Source organism: Nelumbo lutea, chromosome 7 (assembly GCF_056320005.1).
Source record: "Nelumbo lutea isolate HS-2025 chromosome 7, American lotus-T2T, whole genome shotgun sequence".
In the NCBI taxonomy this organism is placed as follows: domain Eukaryota; kingdom Viridiplantae; phylum Streptophyta; class Magnoliopsida; order Proteales; family Nelumbonaceae; genus Nelumbo; species Nelumbo lutea.
The window spans coordinates 51,741,162-51,758,716 of record NC_142690.1 but is presented as its reverse complement, the minus strand read 5'-3'; the positions used below and the strand labels follow the sequence as shown (position 1 = coordinate 51,758,716).

Sequence of the window (17,555 nt, the reverse complement as noted above, 5' to 3'; positions counted from 1 at the left end):
GTTACTGTCTTGGGCCGATTGACAACAACGTGCCACTTGAATTCTTTGTGCGTGATGCCTCTCTTGGTTGCGGTAAGCCGAACTGCGGGGTCCAGGTCGGGTATTTGTAAACAAGCGTCATTGAATCGCTTGATATAACTTCGGATAGATTCTCCTTCCCTTTGGACTATGCCAAGGAGGCTCTCCTGGGTCCTCGAGCACTACTTGCTGGTGACGAAGTGAGAAGTGAAGATTTGCACGAATTGCACCCAGCTTCTTTTTGATCCAGGCGTGAGGTTCCTGTACCATGTACATGCCACTCCTTTGAAAGTGGTGGAGAAAGCCATGCATATGCAGGACCCACTGGCTCTTGCCAAGTGCATTTGTGATTGGAAGGCGTCAACATGGTCATTCGGGTTGAACGACCTGTCATATTTGTCCACGGGAGGTAGTTTGAAGTCCTTGGGCATTGGAACAGCCAAGAGTTCTGGAGATAGAGGGGATGGTACGAGAGGAGCGGAGTGGCTTTCACCTTGCCCGAACTTTATCTCTTCCTTACCCTTGAGCTCGGGCTGGTTGTGTGTTGCAGTTCAGCGAGCTCGGCGACGTCTCCACTACTTTTTTGTGGGCTCCGCATTGGTGCTACTGGCCTCGGTATCGTCGGGTACAGTTTTCGCAGGGAGTGGGACAGACTGTTGGTGATGGTTGCGGATAGAGGGATCTTCCCTGGAGTCTGCGGTCAAGACCTCAAACTGGTTCTCCACAAGCGAGGCCACAAGCTCAGAAAACTGCGATGATGCGGGCTTGGTAGGCTGGGACCCTCCCGACCTAACTGCATGCGGTGTGGCAGGGGTGACGGGTCTTTCCTTCCTCCCGTGGGATGAGACTTGACTCTTGAGAGGATTCTGGGTCTGAGAGGTCTCTCCCTGGCGAGAAGGACGCTCGTTCTGACGGTGAGGCCGGACTTGTTGCGTGGCCGGATGTCGAGGAGTAAATGGCTGCTGAGTCTGAGGCAGTAGAGGAAACTACTACTGATAGTGATGCTGAGAAACTTGGTGCAGCACTTGTTGCTGATACAGTTGGAACTGCTGAACCTATTGCATCTGAGCTTGCATGGCTCACACACATTGCACCAGGTCTTCAAGCTGGTTTTGAGCTGTCATGGGAGGAACAAGAGAGGGTTCAGTGAAGGTTGTTCCAACCGTGAAAGGGAGTAGAGCGTTCACGGGTGCCATTGTCTGAGGCACGTTCAGGATGGGAACTCCATCCATAGAGAGGGGGATGGTGAACTGTCCAATACACACCACTGGGACCTGAAGTTGCTCCCTGGCGGTGTTTATTTCTGCACTACGTGCTGCGTTGCTGGAGGAAGCCATGAGAATTGAAGTTTGCAAAGTTTTGGTGGGAGGCTTTTTGAAGCGTTCCCACAGACGACGCCAAATGATGTAGCGCGATCTTGTCACTCTTAGTTGTCGGTGGACTGGCTCCTAGCTGGCAACGGAGGGTACCTGAGATAGAGAAGACAATAGAGGATTCGTGGGGAGTTCGCCCTGCGGGAACACTCTGATGCTTAAGTTAGAACTCTGAGAGAGAAGCTTAGAGAATAGTAAGAGAGCTAAGAGGGCAGATAGCGCGAAATCACCTTGTTCAAGTTCCCCTTGTCCCTTGGGGATTGGGACCTTTATATATCGATGTTCTGTCAAATTGGGTGTAACCGCCTTTGATCCTCTGCTACAGCCGTTATTCGCCAGGCTGATTCAATTGGCGCAGGTATCTGTCACAGTGTATGATCCTATCGGTTGAGAGACGTTATGCAAAGCCGGTGTGTACCACGCCGCCTGACGTGAGACGTGGGTGTAGTCCTCTAGACTGGCAGGTGCTGTGCCATCAGACAAGAGACGTGGGAGCAGTCTGACAAGCATGGTCTTGTCGGGTAGGAAGTTTCCCGAAGACTCCAAGTTATTCAATAGCAAGACCTTTTGTAGCGAGCTCCCTTGTAGCGAACTCCTTTGTAGCGAGCTCCTATAGTGAGCTGCCTTGAGTTGTAGCGAGCTGTCTTATGGTGAGCTATTCTGTTGGGGTTTCAGCGAACTCATTACGCCGAGTTTTGGCCAAGCTATCATGCTGAGCTGTCACTTACGCTGGGTCATGTCCACGTGTCACCTGGTTAGGAGGTCGGGTCAAATCACCCTCCATCAAAAACCATAAAACACAAAAATGGTAATATATATTGTAAAACATCATAAATTGGATAAGAATCATAGGAAATAATAAATAAATTTAAATAAAAGTATAAAAGAGAAAAAGGAAAAAAAGAAAAGGATTATAGAAAAAACCAGGAAATTGTAGAAAAGCATAGGAGATAATAAAAATTTAAATAAAATTATAAAATAGAAATTGTAATAAACAAAGAAAATTTCAGAAAAAAAACAAAAAGTTCACAAGAAATTGTTAAAAAATTTGGAAAAATGAAAAAAAAAGTTGTAGAAAAAAATACAAAAAATGCAAAAAATATAAAAAGAAGAAAAAAGAAGAAAATATTGCAATTAAATAACCAAAACATACAAGAAAATCTAAAATTGTAGAGAAAAAACAAAAAGTAGAAAAATGTAGGAAAGTAACAAAAATTAATATAAATTTTCATACAATGCAGAATACATTTCACATAACATGATAAAAAATAGAACATAGAGACATAGAAAATAGAAAAAATATATATTTTATCTATAATAGCAGAAATTTTTGAAAAACATAGACAAGTATTAAAAATTAAATAACATTATATTTATAATTCATAAAAAAACATAGAAAATTATAAAATTTTGAAAATAAATTTATATCCAAATAAATAATAGAAATTACAAACAATCTAGAAAAATTTCAAAAAATGCACCCGAAAAACAAGAAATTATAGAAAATATAAAAATGATTAAAAATATAAAATATAAATTCCAACAAAAAAAACAAAATACAAAAATGTTATAAAAATATATTTTTCATCTAAAATAGAAATTGGGAAAAGTTCTTGTCTTCAATGATTGTACCGGATGTTCATTGAAATTTCTTTGCAAGAGGGATAGAGATATTCATTGAAGAACATCGTTAGTTGAATTTGAATGATCACAACTGTTTGTCATAAAATCCAAAATTTCTAATTCTAATTGCATGTTTGGATCAAAGAACATTAAGCTCAAGGATTTATAGGCAACCAAGTTGACAATTTGAGATTTTTCTTGAAACCATAAGGAAATTGATACGGCTTAAGAGAACTCGCCCCCTAAAAGCTAGTTGTTAGGGCCGATGTGGGATATTTCGTATTAGCATCCCGTACCACCAATGTGGTACAAATGGATCATAACATTGCACCACGCTCCACTATCCTAGTGCCCACGCAGGTTGATTCTGCACTAGTCCACCTAGTTCTGGCCGAACATTGCAATATCAACATCACCTCCTGCAACACATGATTGCAATTAGGAGGTATAGTGTAGGTTTTGATACCATCTGATACATGTCATAGGAGAATTTACCCCTAAAAGATAGTTATTAAAGGGAGGGAACCCAAATACATATATACCACACAACAACATCCCATACTACCGATGTGGGATATCTCACATTAGCATCCCATACTACCAATGTGGGACGAATGGATCATAACAAAAATGTCTTGAATCTTGATTGTCATAGTGGTTTGTCTCCAAAAGTAGATATTCTATTCATCTTCGTGTGAGATGATTCAATAATCTTTTGAAAGAGGCAAAATCGGTGTTGTTGTCATTTGAGATCCATAGCTGAAGACTCATCTAGTGTCACCATGATGAGAGGGCTCACTTTGAAGGTTTGAAGAAGCCTTCCAAAGAGGTAAAATCATCAAGGAGCAGAAACTATTCCACCATCTTTGAAGGTTTGAAGAAGCAAAAACCAAAGGCTGAGTGGGAGATTCTTCTTTCTCTTTCTATTGAGAGAGAGAGAGAGAGAGTAAAGTTTCACAAACCCTGGGTAAATCTAATTAACGTTGATCCATGGGTACCCTTGACCCAACACCACCCTGGCTCTTTCCCCTTGACCCTCATGATTTACTTGACCCATATTGACCCATTGCTAGGGTGGGTATGTTTTCAAGCAGGTGGGTTGGGTGGGTCACATGGGTTGAGAGTGGGAGATTTTTCTCTCTTTTTCTATTGAGAGAGAGAGAGGGAGAGTAAAGTTTCACAAACCCTAGCTAAATCTAATGAATGTTGACCCAGGGTACCCTTGAGCTAACCCACCTTGACTCTTTCCCCTTGGCCCTCATGGAACACTTGAGGGCCAGATGCATTATTTTTTGAAAATAATCATTTTACCCTTATATCTATTAGTTTAGATGGAGGTTTATTAAAACATCCCTTGTAAACTTGTTAGGTCGAGTAAAGTTTGGAAGGACACATTTGGCATTTTTGAATTATGTTGAAAGATGCCCAAATTTTAGTAGTAAGGGAAATTTTGTAAGTTTCTAGTCTCCATTATTGGGATAATGATGAAGGAATGTAACTTAGGCTTTTTTTCCAAACATTTTATTAGATAAATAGATACCTATTCAAAATCTTCAATTGGAATTCTGCATTGATTTCAACTCAACTAAGTGAAACATATATTTTTCTGTGTTCTTATTTCTACTCAGATACATTATTAAGACAAATGTGCTAAATAGGTGTTATCATGGGCTGGGCCAAGGTTTGGCCTGGGTTGTGCTTAGCACCTATGGTAAGGGTTCCTGTTTGGCCCAACTCGGTCTAGACTTTGGGTTTGAAATATAAGCCCGAGCTTGGGTCTACAAGTTGGGCTGAGTTGGGCTTTAGGCCTACGGCATCAAATAATAAAAGTTTAATTATTTATAACATTTTGGGTAAATTTTTGAAATCTCCTTTGAAGTTTCTAATCATTATTGAAACCTCCCCTAAAATCTAGTAATTGCAGTTAAACTTTTTAATACAGTTGCAAGTATACGCCCTTCATAGAATCTTCTAAGAAAGGCATGAAAGTGTCCAAAATACCCAAGAAGGTACTATTGAGGCTGGTTTCTATGAAAAAAAAAATACAAACTTTATGAACAACAAAAATAAGAGAGTTTAAAGTTTCAGCTTTACTTTTAAGTGATTGGCATGAAGGACAGATTTGGAAAATACATCAATTTCGGAAAAGAGATTAGGAGGGTTTGGGGTAGTGATTATTATGAAGAGAAAATTTGTAAAATAAACAGTTTTGTTATAATTGGATAGGTGTTTTCGACATTTTTGGAAATTCGAGTTAAAGGGGTCTACAATGTTTAGGGAGGTGATTACAATTATCAAATTCTACCTTGAGTTTTTCAAATATTACAATAGTACCCTCAAAAGTAACTATTGCTCTCTTTTTTTGCATTGTATGTGATCTTATATTTTCAAAATATTACAATAATACCGCCAAGAGTAGTGATTATTCTCTTTTTGCATTGTGTGTGTGATCTTATATTATCAAAATGTAATAATAATGTCACCAAAAGTAATCATTATTCTCTTTTATTTTATATTTTCAAAATATTACAATAATACCGCCAAAAGTAATATCATTTAATTAATTTATGTAACATAATTAATTTATATTTTTTTCTCTTTCTTCTCCCCTTCATTCTCTCTCTCTCCTGTCTTAATACAGGGGGATTTTAATCTAGATCTCCCCCCTCTCTTTAGTCAAGTTATATGGTGACAACCTATTCAATTAATATCAATTAATTAATTTATATTTATATAACTTAATTAATTTATATTTTAAATATTATACTCAAGTGAATCAAAATCAATTAATTAATTTATAATTTTTAATATTATTTAATTTAATTAATTTAAGAATTTTAATATTTTTTTCATTACTTTTGTGCTTTTAGTATTATGCTAACAACATTCCTTAAGGTATTTTTTTTATTTCATTTTTTATGATTTTTATTATTTTTTGAGATGCTACTTCTATGATTTTTTTATTCATAGAAATTGTATTTTAATGTAAGCAAGAAAAGGAAGATTTTTTAAGAAGACCTTCTATTTTCAAAATGTTACAATAATGCTGTCAAAAGTAATCATTGCTCTCTTTTATTTTCACTAGTAATTAAGCACATGTATTGCACATGAGAAAATTTTCTTCATATTAATTACTTGAATTTTAGATATATCATAGTTAAGATAGAAATTGAAAATTAAAAAAAGTAACAAAACTCTAACAAATGGCACGGGTGCCATTTGGATACAAGTTGGTCCATAAACCAACAAAACTCTAACAAATGGCTCTACATTTCAAGTTATAAAAACCCTTGCCTTATCATCGGAGGGTTATGTGGCTATTGCCAACATGGGACTCTTAATCCATATTATATACACAATAAAAAGATTATACTAAAATTGCCCTTTAATGTTGGGTGATTGGAAAATAAAAAAGGGTTTTTAGTTTTTTCTCTCTTTCTCTCTTTCTCTCTCAATCTCCCTCACTCTTTCACTCACACTCATCTTTATTTTCTCAACGACTATGTGATTTGAAAATAAATAAAAATGGTTTTTGGTTTTTGAATTTATATTCTCTATATCAATTTCTCTCATCCACTCTCTCTATCTATCGTTCTTCTTCAATCTTTCTCATTCTCTTTCTCGATTAATCTCTCATTCTCCCTTAATTTCTATCTTTCTCCCTTAGTTTCTCTCCCTTTCCCTCTCTCATTTTTTTTATTTTCTTATTTTCTTACACACTTATATGGCATTAATCAGATCGTATAAAAGAACATGAGACCAACTTGGTATGGTTCAAAAATTATTATACTAAATTGATAAAAATCACAAGAAACTCTTGGCTATGAAATTTGCACCAATTGGAGAATGATAGAGATTGAGTGAGAAGAAGATTTTGACCGAGAGGAAGAAGAATGATAAAAATTGAGGGAAAATAATAGAAAAATAGGGTTTTGATTTGGCTATAGATCGAAGCAGAGAGAATGGGGGAGATAGAGGGAGAGGGAGATCAAGAGATGACTGTGAGAGTGAGAAAGAAGGGAGGGAGATCGAGAGACAAAGGGAGTGGGAGAGAAACTGAAACCCTATTTTCAAGATAGGTTTTCTGTTGTGTCCAACATGGAATAAGAGTCCCATGTTGGCAACTGCCACATAAGCCTTTGATGACATGGCGGGGTTTTTATAATTTGAAATGTAGAGACGGTTTTCGGAGTTTGGTTGGTTTATCGACCAACCTGCAACATAATTTTAAATGTAGAATTATGGTTATTGCTCTCAAGCCTTTCTTTCACCGGCCGCCCAGAGAACCACAGATCCAGAAGAGCTCTTCAAGCTCTCCCTCCAATTTGCCCTTACCGAGCTCTCAAAGCTCGCTTCTTTACCCACGAAGCTTATCCCCAAGGTCAACGGCGATCCACTTCTCGTGGACACGCTGCGTGATTGCCTAACCCAGTTTGAAGACGCCATAGATCAACTCAACATGTCTATCTCGTCCATGCACCCTGGTGACCGGAGACTGCTGTAGGAGACGGTTCTGTGGATCCGATTGGTCATACATACCTTGTTGTATGATGGGTCGAGTAAAGCTAAAGACCCACTTGAGCACCGCTAGGATTTGTGTGCGTATGTTAGACTCCATTAACAGTCGAGTAAAGCTAAAGGTGCAATCCAGCTTTAAAGAATTGGTGATGGTGGTGGTCGGTTTTGAGGCCCAGTAAATTTAGACAACATTAATAGTGATTTTCTATATTAAAAGTTCAAGGACTTGAAGGGATAGTCCCCAACCGAGTAATCCAAGGAAACCATATTTTTCTCTGAGACTCATCCATGAATCAGTCGGGTATGGCGTGATCATTAGAGATCAGAAGAGCACTCTACCAGTCAACAGACACAGAGCAAATGAAATTGAAGCCACTTTGTCTAAATAAAGAATCATTCTGAGCATCAAATGCGGCATACTGATTGCAGTCATCAAATGCGGCATTTTGAGCATCAAATGCATAAAGAATCATTCTGAGCGCTGCTCCTCTCGGCCAATCTGTTGACCCGAACGACCTAATCTATCACCACCACACACATCGTCCAATCTGTTGAAGAGCTGTGAATGGGTTAGGTCTACTTGCAGCGTATTGGCGGCCGCTGCAAGAACCACAGAACCGTGGTTTCTATTTGAACGGTTGAAAGAGTTGGCGCTATCTATTTGTTGGTTTTGATTCTTCAACAATAAGGTATGTATGACCAATCGGATCCACAGAACCGTCTCCTGTAGCAGTCTCCGGTCACCAGGGTGCATCCACGCCGGAAACTCATCAGAGTTAGACCCCGCATCCAATAGCTTCCGATGGATTGGAATATCGAGGTTCTTGAGAAGGGTCAGGATCTTGGACGCGATGTTTAAGCTATTACTTGTAAACTCGGTTGAGTTCTTCATTGCTACCCTCAACTCTTCAAGCACTGTTGCAGCGGTGGTGTTGTTCAACTCTTGTAGCCCGTCTAAGCAGGACTGCTCGTTCGTGATTGCCGCATTGAGCCATGTCCTGAGGTCGCTAATCTTGGAAGCCGATAACAACTTCTCGCAGAGCTCGGTAAGGGCAGCTTAGAGGGAGATGGATCTGTGGTTTTCTGGGCGGCCAGCGGAGAAAGGTTTGAGAAGCAGGAATTGGGGTGCTGTTTAGGAAGATAAGGGGGGTCTTTTTCTCAAAACAAAGTATAGGGGGGTCTTTGTCATAGACCCCATAGTACAGGGGGTCTTTGTAATTTACCATAATTTTTAATATTCTTTAAACTAATTAATTAAATAGTTTTATTATTTTTGTTCTTATATTTTTTCATTGTTTTTTTACTTTTAATATTATACTAACAACCCCACTTAAAATATTTTTATTTCATTTTTTATGATTAAGCAAAAGAATGAATGATTTTTTGAGAAAAGTAGTTATTTTTTTTTGTATTTTCAAGAAAAATAATGTTATTTTTTTATTTTTATTTATTTATTGGTGTCCATCATTTATACTTCAATGCCAAAGGCCCATTTTGGTTAGGTGACACATGGACTAGAATAGAGAGAGAGAGAGAGAGAAACTGTGTGGATTTTATTTTCAAATATTTTCAATATTCTTATTTTATGTTTGGTTTGAAGGAAAAGGTAGGGACCTGCATTTTCCTTTAAACCAAACATAGCCTTAATGAAGACAGTTTTTTTTTTTCTTTTTCTAACAAAATCTATTAAATAAACAACTTAAATAACCAAAATTATGGTTATTGCTCTCTCTCCATATAATATGTTGTAAAAAAAACATGACATTTAATATTGTATTTGTAGCCCTAGCCAAATAAAATTGTTTATTTAAAGACTACTTTGTCTTCTCATTAGCCCCTTTAACGCAAGGGCCCCTACTAGTATCCATTATTATATAAAGTAAATATTTGTCTTCATAAAAGTTAAATAAAATTATCATTTTTACATTAATTTAAAGAAAATTACATACCCTTGAAAGTAATCTATATATTTTGAATTCTTAACCTTATAAACCTATAGAAAAAGTTTTAAAACTTCCTAAAGAGTCCATGGACTGTCAAAATCTGATGCCTGTCTGACATAGACACTTCATCCATTTAGGGCAGTGGGTTTTATTTCTAAATTGTTTTGTTATCAGTTTTGAAGGATACTGATTTGGGTACATCCAGTTTTGATAAGCAGGCTACGTCCCTGGTGAAAAAGATTCTAGGGAAACTTGGCTCTTTTCTCAATACATCTTCCGAAAGGAACAATACCAAGCACACTTTGGTCAATAGAAGTGCCTACTGCTGTTTATTTTGTCCCATTTTCTCTATGTCACTATATTGTCTCAAGTTATTATGAGGGCGCTTTGTCTTTTAAAACATGTAATTTTGAGTTTTGAGAACTAATAAAAATATTTAACAAAGACACTTTGAAATACCTTGAAATTATTGCATATTCATTCTGTAAGTGTTGAACCAGAGACGACTTGGGTGAATTTGGATTGGGAATTTGTTACATTTTGAATGGGCCCAAACCCTAATCTGGCCCGATAGAGGATTATGGTGCATTTTAAATTTTTGTTACATATTATAATAAAATTTCAATCAATCATGTTAAAGATGTTACATACATGGTCTATTTACTTTTCATTGGTAGGGATGGAAATGGGGCAGGTCCTAGGACGGTTTTGTAAATTCCAAATTCAATCCGTCTCCCTAAAACTCCCAACCCATACCCTCTCCAAAACTCTAGTTTGATGGACTTTAGAATCTATACCCTCCCTATACATGAAAATGCAAAAGTCTCCCTGACCCTACCCTCCCCTCATTAAGGGTAGGGTGGGTTAGTTTAGAACCCACATCTAATTTTTTGTTATTTCTTGTTATATATAAGTAATAAATAAGTAAAATAACATAAATAAACAATAAAATTTCCAATTATTTGATTAAACCATGTAAAAAGCATATAAACTATTAATTGTTTTTCATGTAAAATTTAAAATATTATTAAATTCAACACTTAATACATAAAACTCATATGCTTTCCAACAATATGTGAGCCTGTAAGGGTTGGATTTAGCCTAATATCATACCAGACCCGCACCCGTATAGGCTGTAGAATCCCAAAACTCAAAACCCATCCTTTTAGCAAAAAAATACCTGCCCTGACGGCGCCCGTAGCAAATGGGTAGGATAGAAGTTAACATTTCCCAAGTCATGATTACCATTAAAGACTTTAACAAAGATTCAACTATGACTTGTCACTTTATCATTGATTGATAGTGCACAACATGGATTTTGCCTACCATAAAAGATTCAACATATATATACTACAGTGCTTTTGTTTAGACACATCCCCTTTTATATGTGCTCAAATTACAACCCACAGAAGTGGTAAAATAATAGAAAATTAATCATCATTGTTGTCATCACCCAAACTTGTAAATAACCTCACGTCAATTCGACGACCAATAAATTTGACAAGATGTATAAAATAAAAGCCATATCCAATGCTGGTCCCAACCTGCTTGGGGCCTTAGAGGCAGAGGGGTAGACTGAATGTGGACCTAACCTTTTCATATTTTCTTTTGCACAAAGTACATACTCTCAGACTTCAACCCATGTTCTCACGCTTTATCAGCCTGAGATTAACCAACTGAATGGTGGCCAGTTGATATATTGGCTGAGTAGTCCCAGCAGATATGCAGATTCGAATCCCGCTATTACCACTTATCTCTGTGAGTTGGTTATGTGTTGTGTTAAATATGGAAAAGTAAAAAAAAAGAATCAGTCTGAGATTTTACCATTACACCAGACACCAGGCAATGGCCCCAAAGATGTATAACATCTGATTTTTTCCCTGTGCAATGTCCATGCCTCTTCGCTAAGTACAAATAAAACAAACAGCACACATACGCAGAGAGAGAGAGAGAGAGAGAGAGAGAGAGAGAGAGGTTCACAGAAATGGTAATAGTGTTCGAAGGGGGAGGGAGACACATACAAATCTGACTCTGACTCAATACAGGGCAGACCCTTTCAATAGACATATACCCATAAACAGGCAAAACCAAGCGTTAACTATATGTACTTCTACCTAATCGGTGGTCCAATTTGTTCAATGTGTCAGTTGATATTGGTGGTTCAATATCAAGTTTCAATCCTTTACAGACAAAATCTTGGATTCTTAGAAAAGTCCATGCAACAGGCAAGGCTGGCTGGCTCATGGTATAATCTAGGGACCACTGGTCGACCAGTTGATATTGAAGCACGGATTACCACACGATGTAGCCATTACTTCTGGCTCTTGTGATGCTTATTTACATCCTCATTTCTTCTCCCAACATGGGAAAACACATGGACATGATGAGGTGACCAAAGAGACAGGAATTCATAAAAACAAAAGAAGAATTTTGATGGCTCTTTCATTCTTTCACTCTAGGAATCAAAGTCTATTTTCACTCATAAAAGGATCCTTCACTTTACATACATGCAGGGGACAAAGCAACCCAATCCTACCTTTCCTATAGGACTTGTGAGATATATGTTCCTATACATCTCTGCTGTTAAGAATCAACTTCTCTTCAATGACCAAGTCATATTTTGTATATTCTCAAAAAATGGATGAAACAACCAACTCCTTACAGTGAACATGTTATGGAAACAATCCTGCACCATGGGATGGCGCGCCTAATCTCATAATACAGGCCACCATCAAAGAGATCAGTTTTCCTACAGTCTGTAAGCATCTCTTTATCCATCTATGTCTTCTAGCTTGGGATACCACAGGTTTGACTTGTGGCTATTGAAAGCAGCTCTTCTGCTGTCCATGTTACCAAGGCGAGGTTCCGAAGAGGGCCCATCATTTCATTACTCAATGGTGAGATCATGGAGATACATTCTGTAAAAATCAAAACAGAAAGACTGGTTGAGAGAGAAATGTTCCCAAATGATGAGTCAAGACTGATGTTATGCAGTATAAAGTCTGTAGTGTATATTGATTATATTCATTATAGATTCCCATTAGTAGTTCTGAAGTCTGGCAACACAAATGATCAATCTCCAGTTATTCCAATCACAAAGTATCGTGTTCGAAATGGGAGTCGTTAATAGGGGAGTAATGTCTTGTGACTCTGTGATCACAAAGATCTTCAACATTGATTTTTATTTCCTAAAGATGCTAAGGTTTGTGTAAACTATGTCATCACAGAAATCTTAAACAAGACTGAGACTCTTGTGGTATGCCATACCTGAATTCTTAATGAGGCACAACAATGACAGGGAAGCAAGCACCCTCTCTTCAAGTGCTCTGTCATAGTTTAAAGTTTCTATCAACCGAGGCACTAGAATTGAACATGCTGTTGATTGGAGGCTTGAATCTTGAATTGAAGTGAGTGACCTGCTCAACCATGCAACTGTGATCAGGCTTGCCCGAGCCAAATATGGAATCCCATTGGCCATGCACTCTGAAAGAGCAGCCAAGAATCTGTTTTTGCCACTAGTGAGCAAGACCGTTGCTGCCTTCCTAAGCCAATTTTGTATTGATTCTTCCTCTTCATTCTGTTAATTATCATAATCAAAGGAAAAAAAGAATAAGTTAACAAGCTCAATTGGTTATACATGGGAGGAAGAATGAATTAAATGAGTTCATGTACAACCAACAGACTGGTGTAGATTATCCATTCTTCCAATAGTAAACAACTAAATGTTGTAATTGTATGTGTATAATACTAGAAGCAGCAGCCTTAGTTGGATTATACGTAATCTGAAGACACTGAAACTTAACAACACTCCCACAACCATGATGTGCACAGACTTGATTAGCAGTAAAAAGGCAAAACAGTTAAAGGAAATTAATTATCATTTGGAAAGGTTTTTTGTACCAATTAATGGGAAACTAAATAGATCATTCTCACAAGTATTTGATCAAAACAGTTGAAGAGAATGATCAATCAGGATAAATTACCTGTATCAAGATTTCATCATAGACGATTTCCTTTCCATGGAATGAATCATCTGTGCTATCATCAAATCCTGCTTGCTTCAATAGCCACGTTTCTGTTGATGCCTCTCCCATGTAAGAGAAACGACCTCCCAGGAGTAAGAGAGACCTTGCTGACTGTTGTTGAACCTTCTCATTACATGTCTTACAATCCAAAGCTGTTATAATGGCATCCACTGCTTCTTCTCTATACACACTGTACTGCAAAGAATCTTCCTGCAAAACAACTGCTAGTCCATATGAAACTATTCCAAATTCTGGAAACGAGTTAGAAAGAAACAGAAACAAGTGAAAACAAGAAGAAGGATGGATAGAGAAGACAGACAAAATAGAATGAGAAGAATACCAGAAGATCAAGCTGTAATAGAATGGCTGAAACCAATGAGCGCTGTTCAGGTGGAGCCCATTGAAGGTAAACCAACAATATGTGCATTGTATTCAATCTTTCCTCATTGTTCTTCAAACCATTTAAGAAACTGGTTATCTCAGTTCTTCTGCTCAGGTTCACAGAGTCTCAGTTTGTTAAACCAAATATAAATTTCTGGAAAATATCCCGAAATTGTAAAGAAGAGTTACCTATTAAGACAGAGCAACTCGATCAGCAAAGAAAGGATACTCCCACTGGACCTGCTCCGGTTGCCCAGGATCAGGAGTTGAAGAATTGATGCCTTGTTTATGTTATTTGCTAGGTAGTTTCTACAGCTCCCATCAGCTTGAATGCAGGAGGTTATGATGGAAGCAGCACTCCTCCGACTCTGGGGATCTCCTGTTTCAAGACTTCGAACCAGTAAACTCAGACCCCCTAGAGCAACAACTTGTCTGGCATTTTCCAAATTGCCATCCTCGTTAAAACCTGTAAGAAGTTGGTCAAGCAAATAAAATGCTGCCACCAGAGGACTGCACTGAACACTGAACAAGGTCTGTAACTCATCCCCAAACTCCACCACCCGGAGGACTAATGGGATCCATTCAATTGAAAGCATCTGTTTTGCCTTGGGCTTCAATAGGTAAAGCAGCACAGAAGCCTTTAGAAATAGACTGTTACTCCTAAGAAGTCTCATGAGAACTTCAAGCTGTGGATCTGAGTTTAGTATTATCTGCCTGTTAACTTCACCCCTTGAAACCAGTTCTGCTAAAATTGAGATTGCTAACTCTAGAGTTTCTTCATCTTCAGATGTAAACAAGACCTCAAGCATCCCCTCAAGAACAGGTGCTTTTGAGAGCATGGTTTCAATTACAGGATCTGCATGTGAGTCAAGCCAAGCTTTCACAACAACACGGATTGCAAGTTCACAGTCACTAAGGCTCTGTGAAGTGCAAATGGTTTTGATTGCTGCACCAAAGCTATTTGAAGGAAGATAGCTGGGTGACTCTTTTCTGATTGAATCATTCTTGGAAACATGAGCTCCTTGAACCAAGTTCTTTGCTGGTTCACTTCGGCATGGGAAGAACCTAAAATAGTCTGATTTCCGGGTCTCGGGCCACAACTCTGCTTTTGGGTTTCTACTTTGTTGGCTTATTGATCTTCTGTGAACCCCCTTTCCACTCTGTAATCCGTGTCAGAGAAATAAACAAATATCGTAAAAACACTGCATCTTGGTTGAAATCTTAAATTGTAGCTTGTCAATTTAGAGAGGGAAGAGGGAGTTTACCGAATGAACAGATCTGGTTCTATGGATGTTGTGTTCATCATTACACACTTTTACCTCTTCCTCTAAACTCCATGTATCATTTTCAAGCTCCAGTGATTGACGTTCATTGATGCGGCCAAAAACAGCTCGATATCTTTGGAGATTGCGATCACCATGAAATATAAGAATCACAGTTGAAAGAGAGATTAATTATACAATTAAAATAACTGCTCTATGTTAAATCAACCAGAAAGAATAATGCCCAGATGAAAAGTAATAACTGAAAGAAGTTCTGAAACCATTTTGATTCACTTACAAGCTTTTATTCAGGGAAGCCTGTGAACCAAGAGAGGTTCCTCTCCTTTTTGCAGCTCCATAGCTGGTTCTTGATGGTAAAGACACAGAAGGCATTGGAGGAGCTTTAGCCCCAACCTTGAGCCACTCCTTGTAGTAAAGCGCAAACTGAGAGGTACCCATATCCATTTTCTCATTGTAGACCTTGATCAGAGCTTTCATCTTTCTCTCTTTCTCACCAGATTCCCAGTTCAAGATTAATTCTTCTTCCTTATTGTACCATATCTTGAGATGCAGAAGGTGGGGAAGAAAGAAATGCTCCCAAAGGTCAGGCAGTAAGTGGGTCCTCGCGAGAAATGGCGAGTCACAGAAAACCTGCAGTAGATGCCTCGCAGATATTCGATCGTTCTTCTCAAGCTTATACACAATGGAGAGATACAGCTGTGCACAAGCTGAAAGATGCGAATTGGGTATTCCACAGGTGGTATCATTCTTGGAGTTGTGAGAATTCAAGGAGGCAACGATGCTCAGCAGCCGAATCGAATTCCTCAGAGACTTCATCTTCAGTTCCTTCTTCGTTCCGTGGTTCTCTGCCAATCTCTCAATGCTTTCAATACCCAATTCCATATTTGCGAATATCGCATTATCTCCATCCTTGCTTCTTCCCTCCATACACGAATAGCACTTCTCTCGCACTCTCTCCCTGAAACTCTCATCCTTGATGAACCGACCAATATAGCCGCCGAGAATCGAGACAACTGCGCGAACTGCGACTTCATCGACGATGGTCTCGCCGCTCTGTGGCGGAAGAGCTTCAGCCATGCATGACGACTTAGAATTGGATCTCTTTGAGTTAGAATCCACCCTTTTAGAAGATGAAACAGAGGACGCATTACGTACGAGGCTCTTCTGTGGTGTCTGCTTCGAAGAATCAAAGTTTTTTCGATCATGGCAGATGTAAGTGGGTAAGGCTATGGAGTCATCGGATGTAATTCTTTCTCTGGACTTCACGGGCTTTCGGTTCTTTGGAGTTTTCCCACCTTGGAATCCTTCCTCTGCGAGCAATTCCTGTAAAGATGCCATCTTTTGTGGATTGAATGAATCTGGATTTCAAGCAAAGAGGAGAAGATGAGAAGCTTCACAGACATTCTCTCAAATCAAAACAGAAAAAGAAACAACTAAAAAAGAAGGAAGAGATACAGACGAAGAAAGACAGCAAAATAAGGACAAGAAAGGCGGGTAATTATCCTATGCTTTTTAACCGTTAGCACCCGTTTTTTTCTCTTTTATTGAAAAAAAAAGAAAAAAAAAGAACCAGACCGGCCGGTTCAACCTGGTCTGAGTGAAGACAGTTTACTGTTAGTAGACTTTTGATAAAGCCATTAAGACTCTGAAATCAAATAAATGGTTGGTTTTATACTTTATAGTTGAAAATAAACTTTGGGTAAATTACAGATGGCCACCCTGTATTAGGGGGTATTGATACTTAGTCCCCCAAACTTTGTTGTGTAACAAAACCCCTTTGAATTTCTAGATTCCAGCACTTTTCCCTTACCACCATTAGGATTGCATCAGTTATACTCTACAGAATATTTTTTAACATTTTTAAAACTCCAAATAAGACCGTTTTTCCCTTTAATTAAATTAATTTTTCTAAAATCCCAATTCTCACATATTTCTCTCATCTTTCTTTTAACAAAGATCATCTTGAGAACATATGGAGGGAGAATGATCAGTTTATAAAAAAATGGTTTGTACTTTAAAATGGTTATTTTCATCATTTTGATATTTATTGCTATTAGTAAATATGTACATGCATTTTGATGAGATAATATCTCTAAGACAAAACTATTTATAGTTCATAGACAGTTTCTGAATAGTTATAAGTGGGCAGTTTTTAAAGTGAGAGTAAATGACATATATATCATCTTTATGTCTATTATATGCTTAGACAAAGGGGATAAAAAGCGTCCAATAAAAATTCCAGAAACAAGGGGCTTTCGCTCTTTTATAGGTAGTATAGATCAGTCCATAAAAATCTCAAGTGGATAGTTCAAGGTGATGTTGCTGATTTTCAAAAATCAGTAATTTTTTTTTTCAAAAATCGATAAATTTTGTTATTTGGTATCATTTCTG

General features: G+C 37.9%; 1 protein-coding gene across 1 annotated transcript; it reads right to left on the bottom strand.

Annotated features, from left to right (window-relative positions):
• Positions 1-11,886: 11,886 nt before the first annotated feature.
• On the bottom strand, positions 11,887-16,655 carry LOC148846373 (putative E3 ubiquitin-protein ligase LIN-2). Its single transcript, XM_088956124.1, has 7 exons — positions 15,442-16,655; positions 15,147-15,279; positions 14,071-15,041; positions 13,841-13,988; positions 13,459-13,710; positions 12,743-13,052; positions 11,887-12,393 (listed from the first exon to the last, which is right to left on the bottom strand). The coding sequence occupies exons 1-7, from the start codon at positions 16,500-16,502 to the stop codon at positions 12,263-12,265; spliced, it is 3,006 nt and encodes a 1,001-aa protein (XP_088812250.1). The 5' UTR covers positions 16,503-16,655; the 3' UTR covers positions 11,887-12,262.
• Positions 16,656-17,555: the final 900 nt, after the last annotated feature.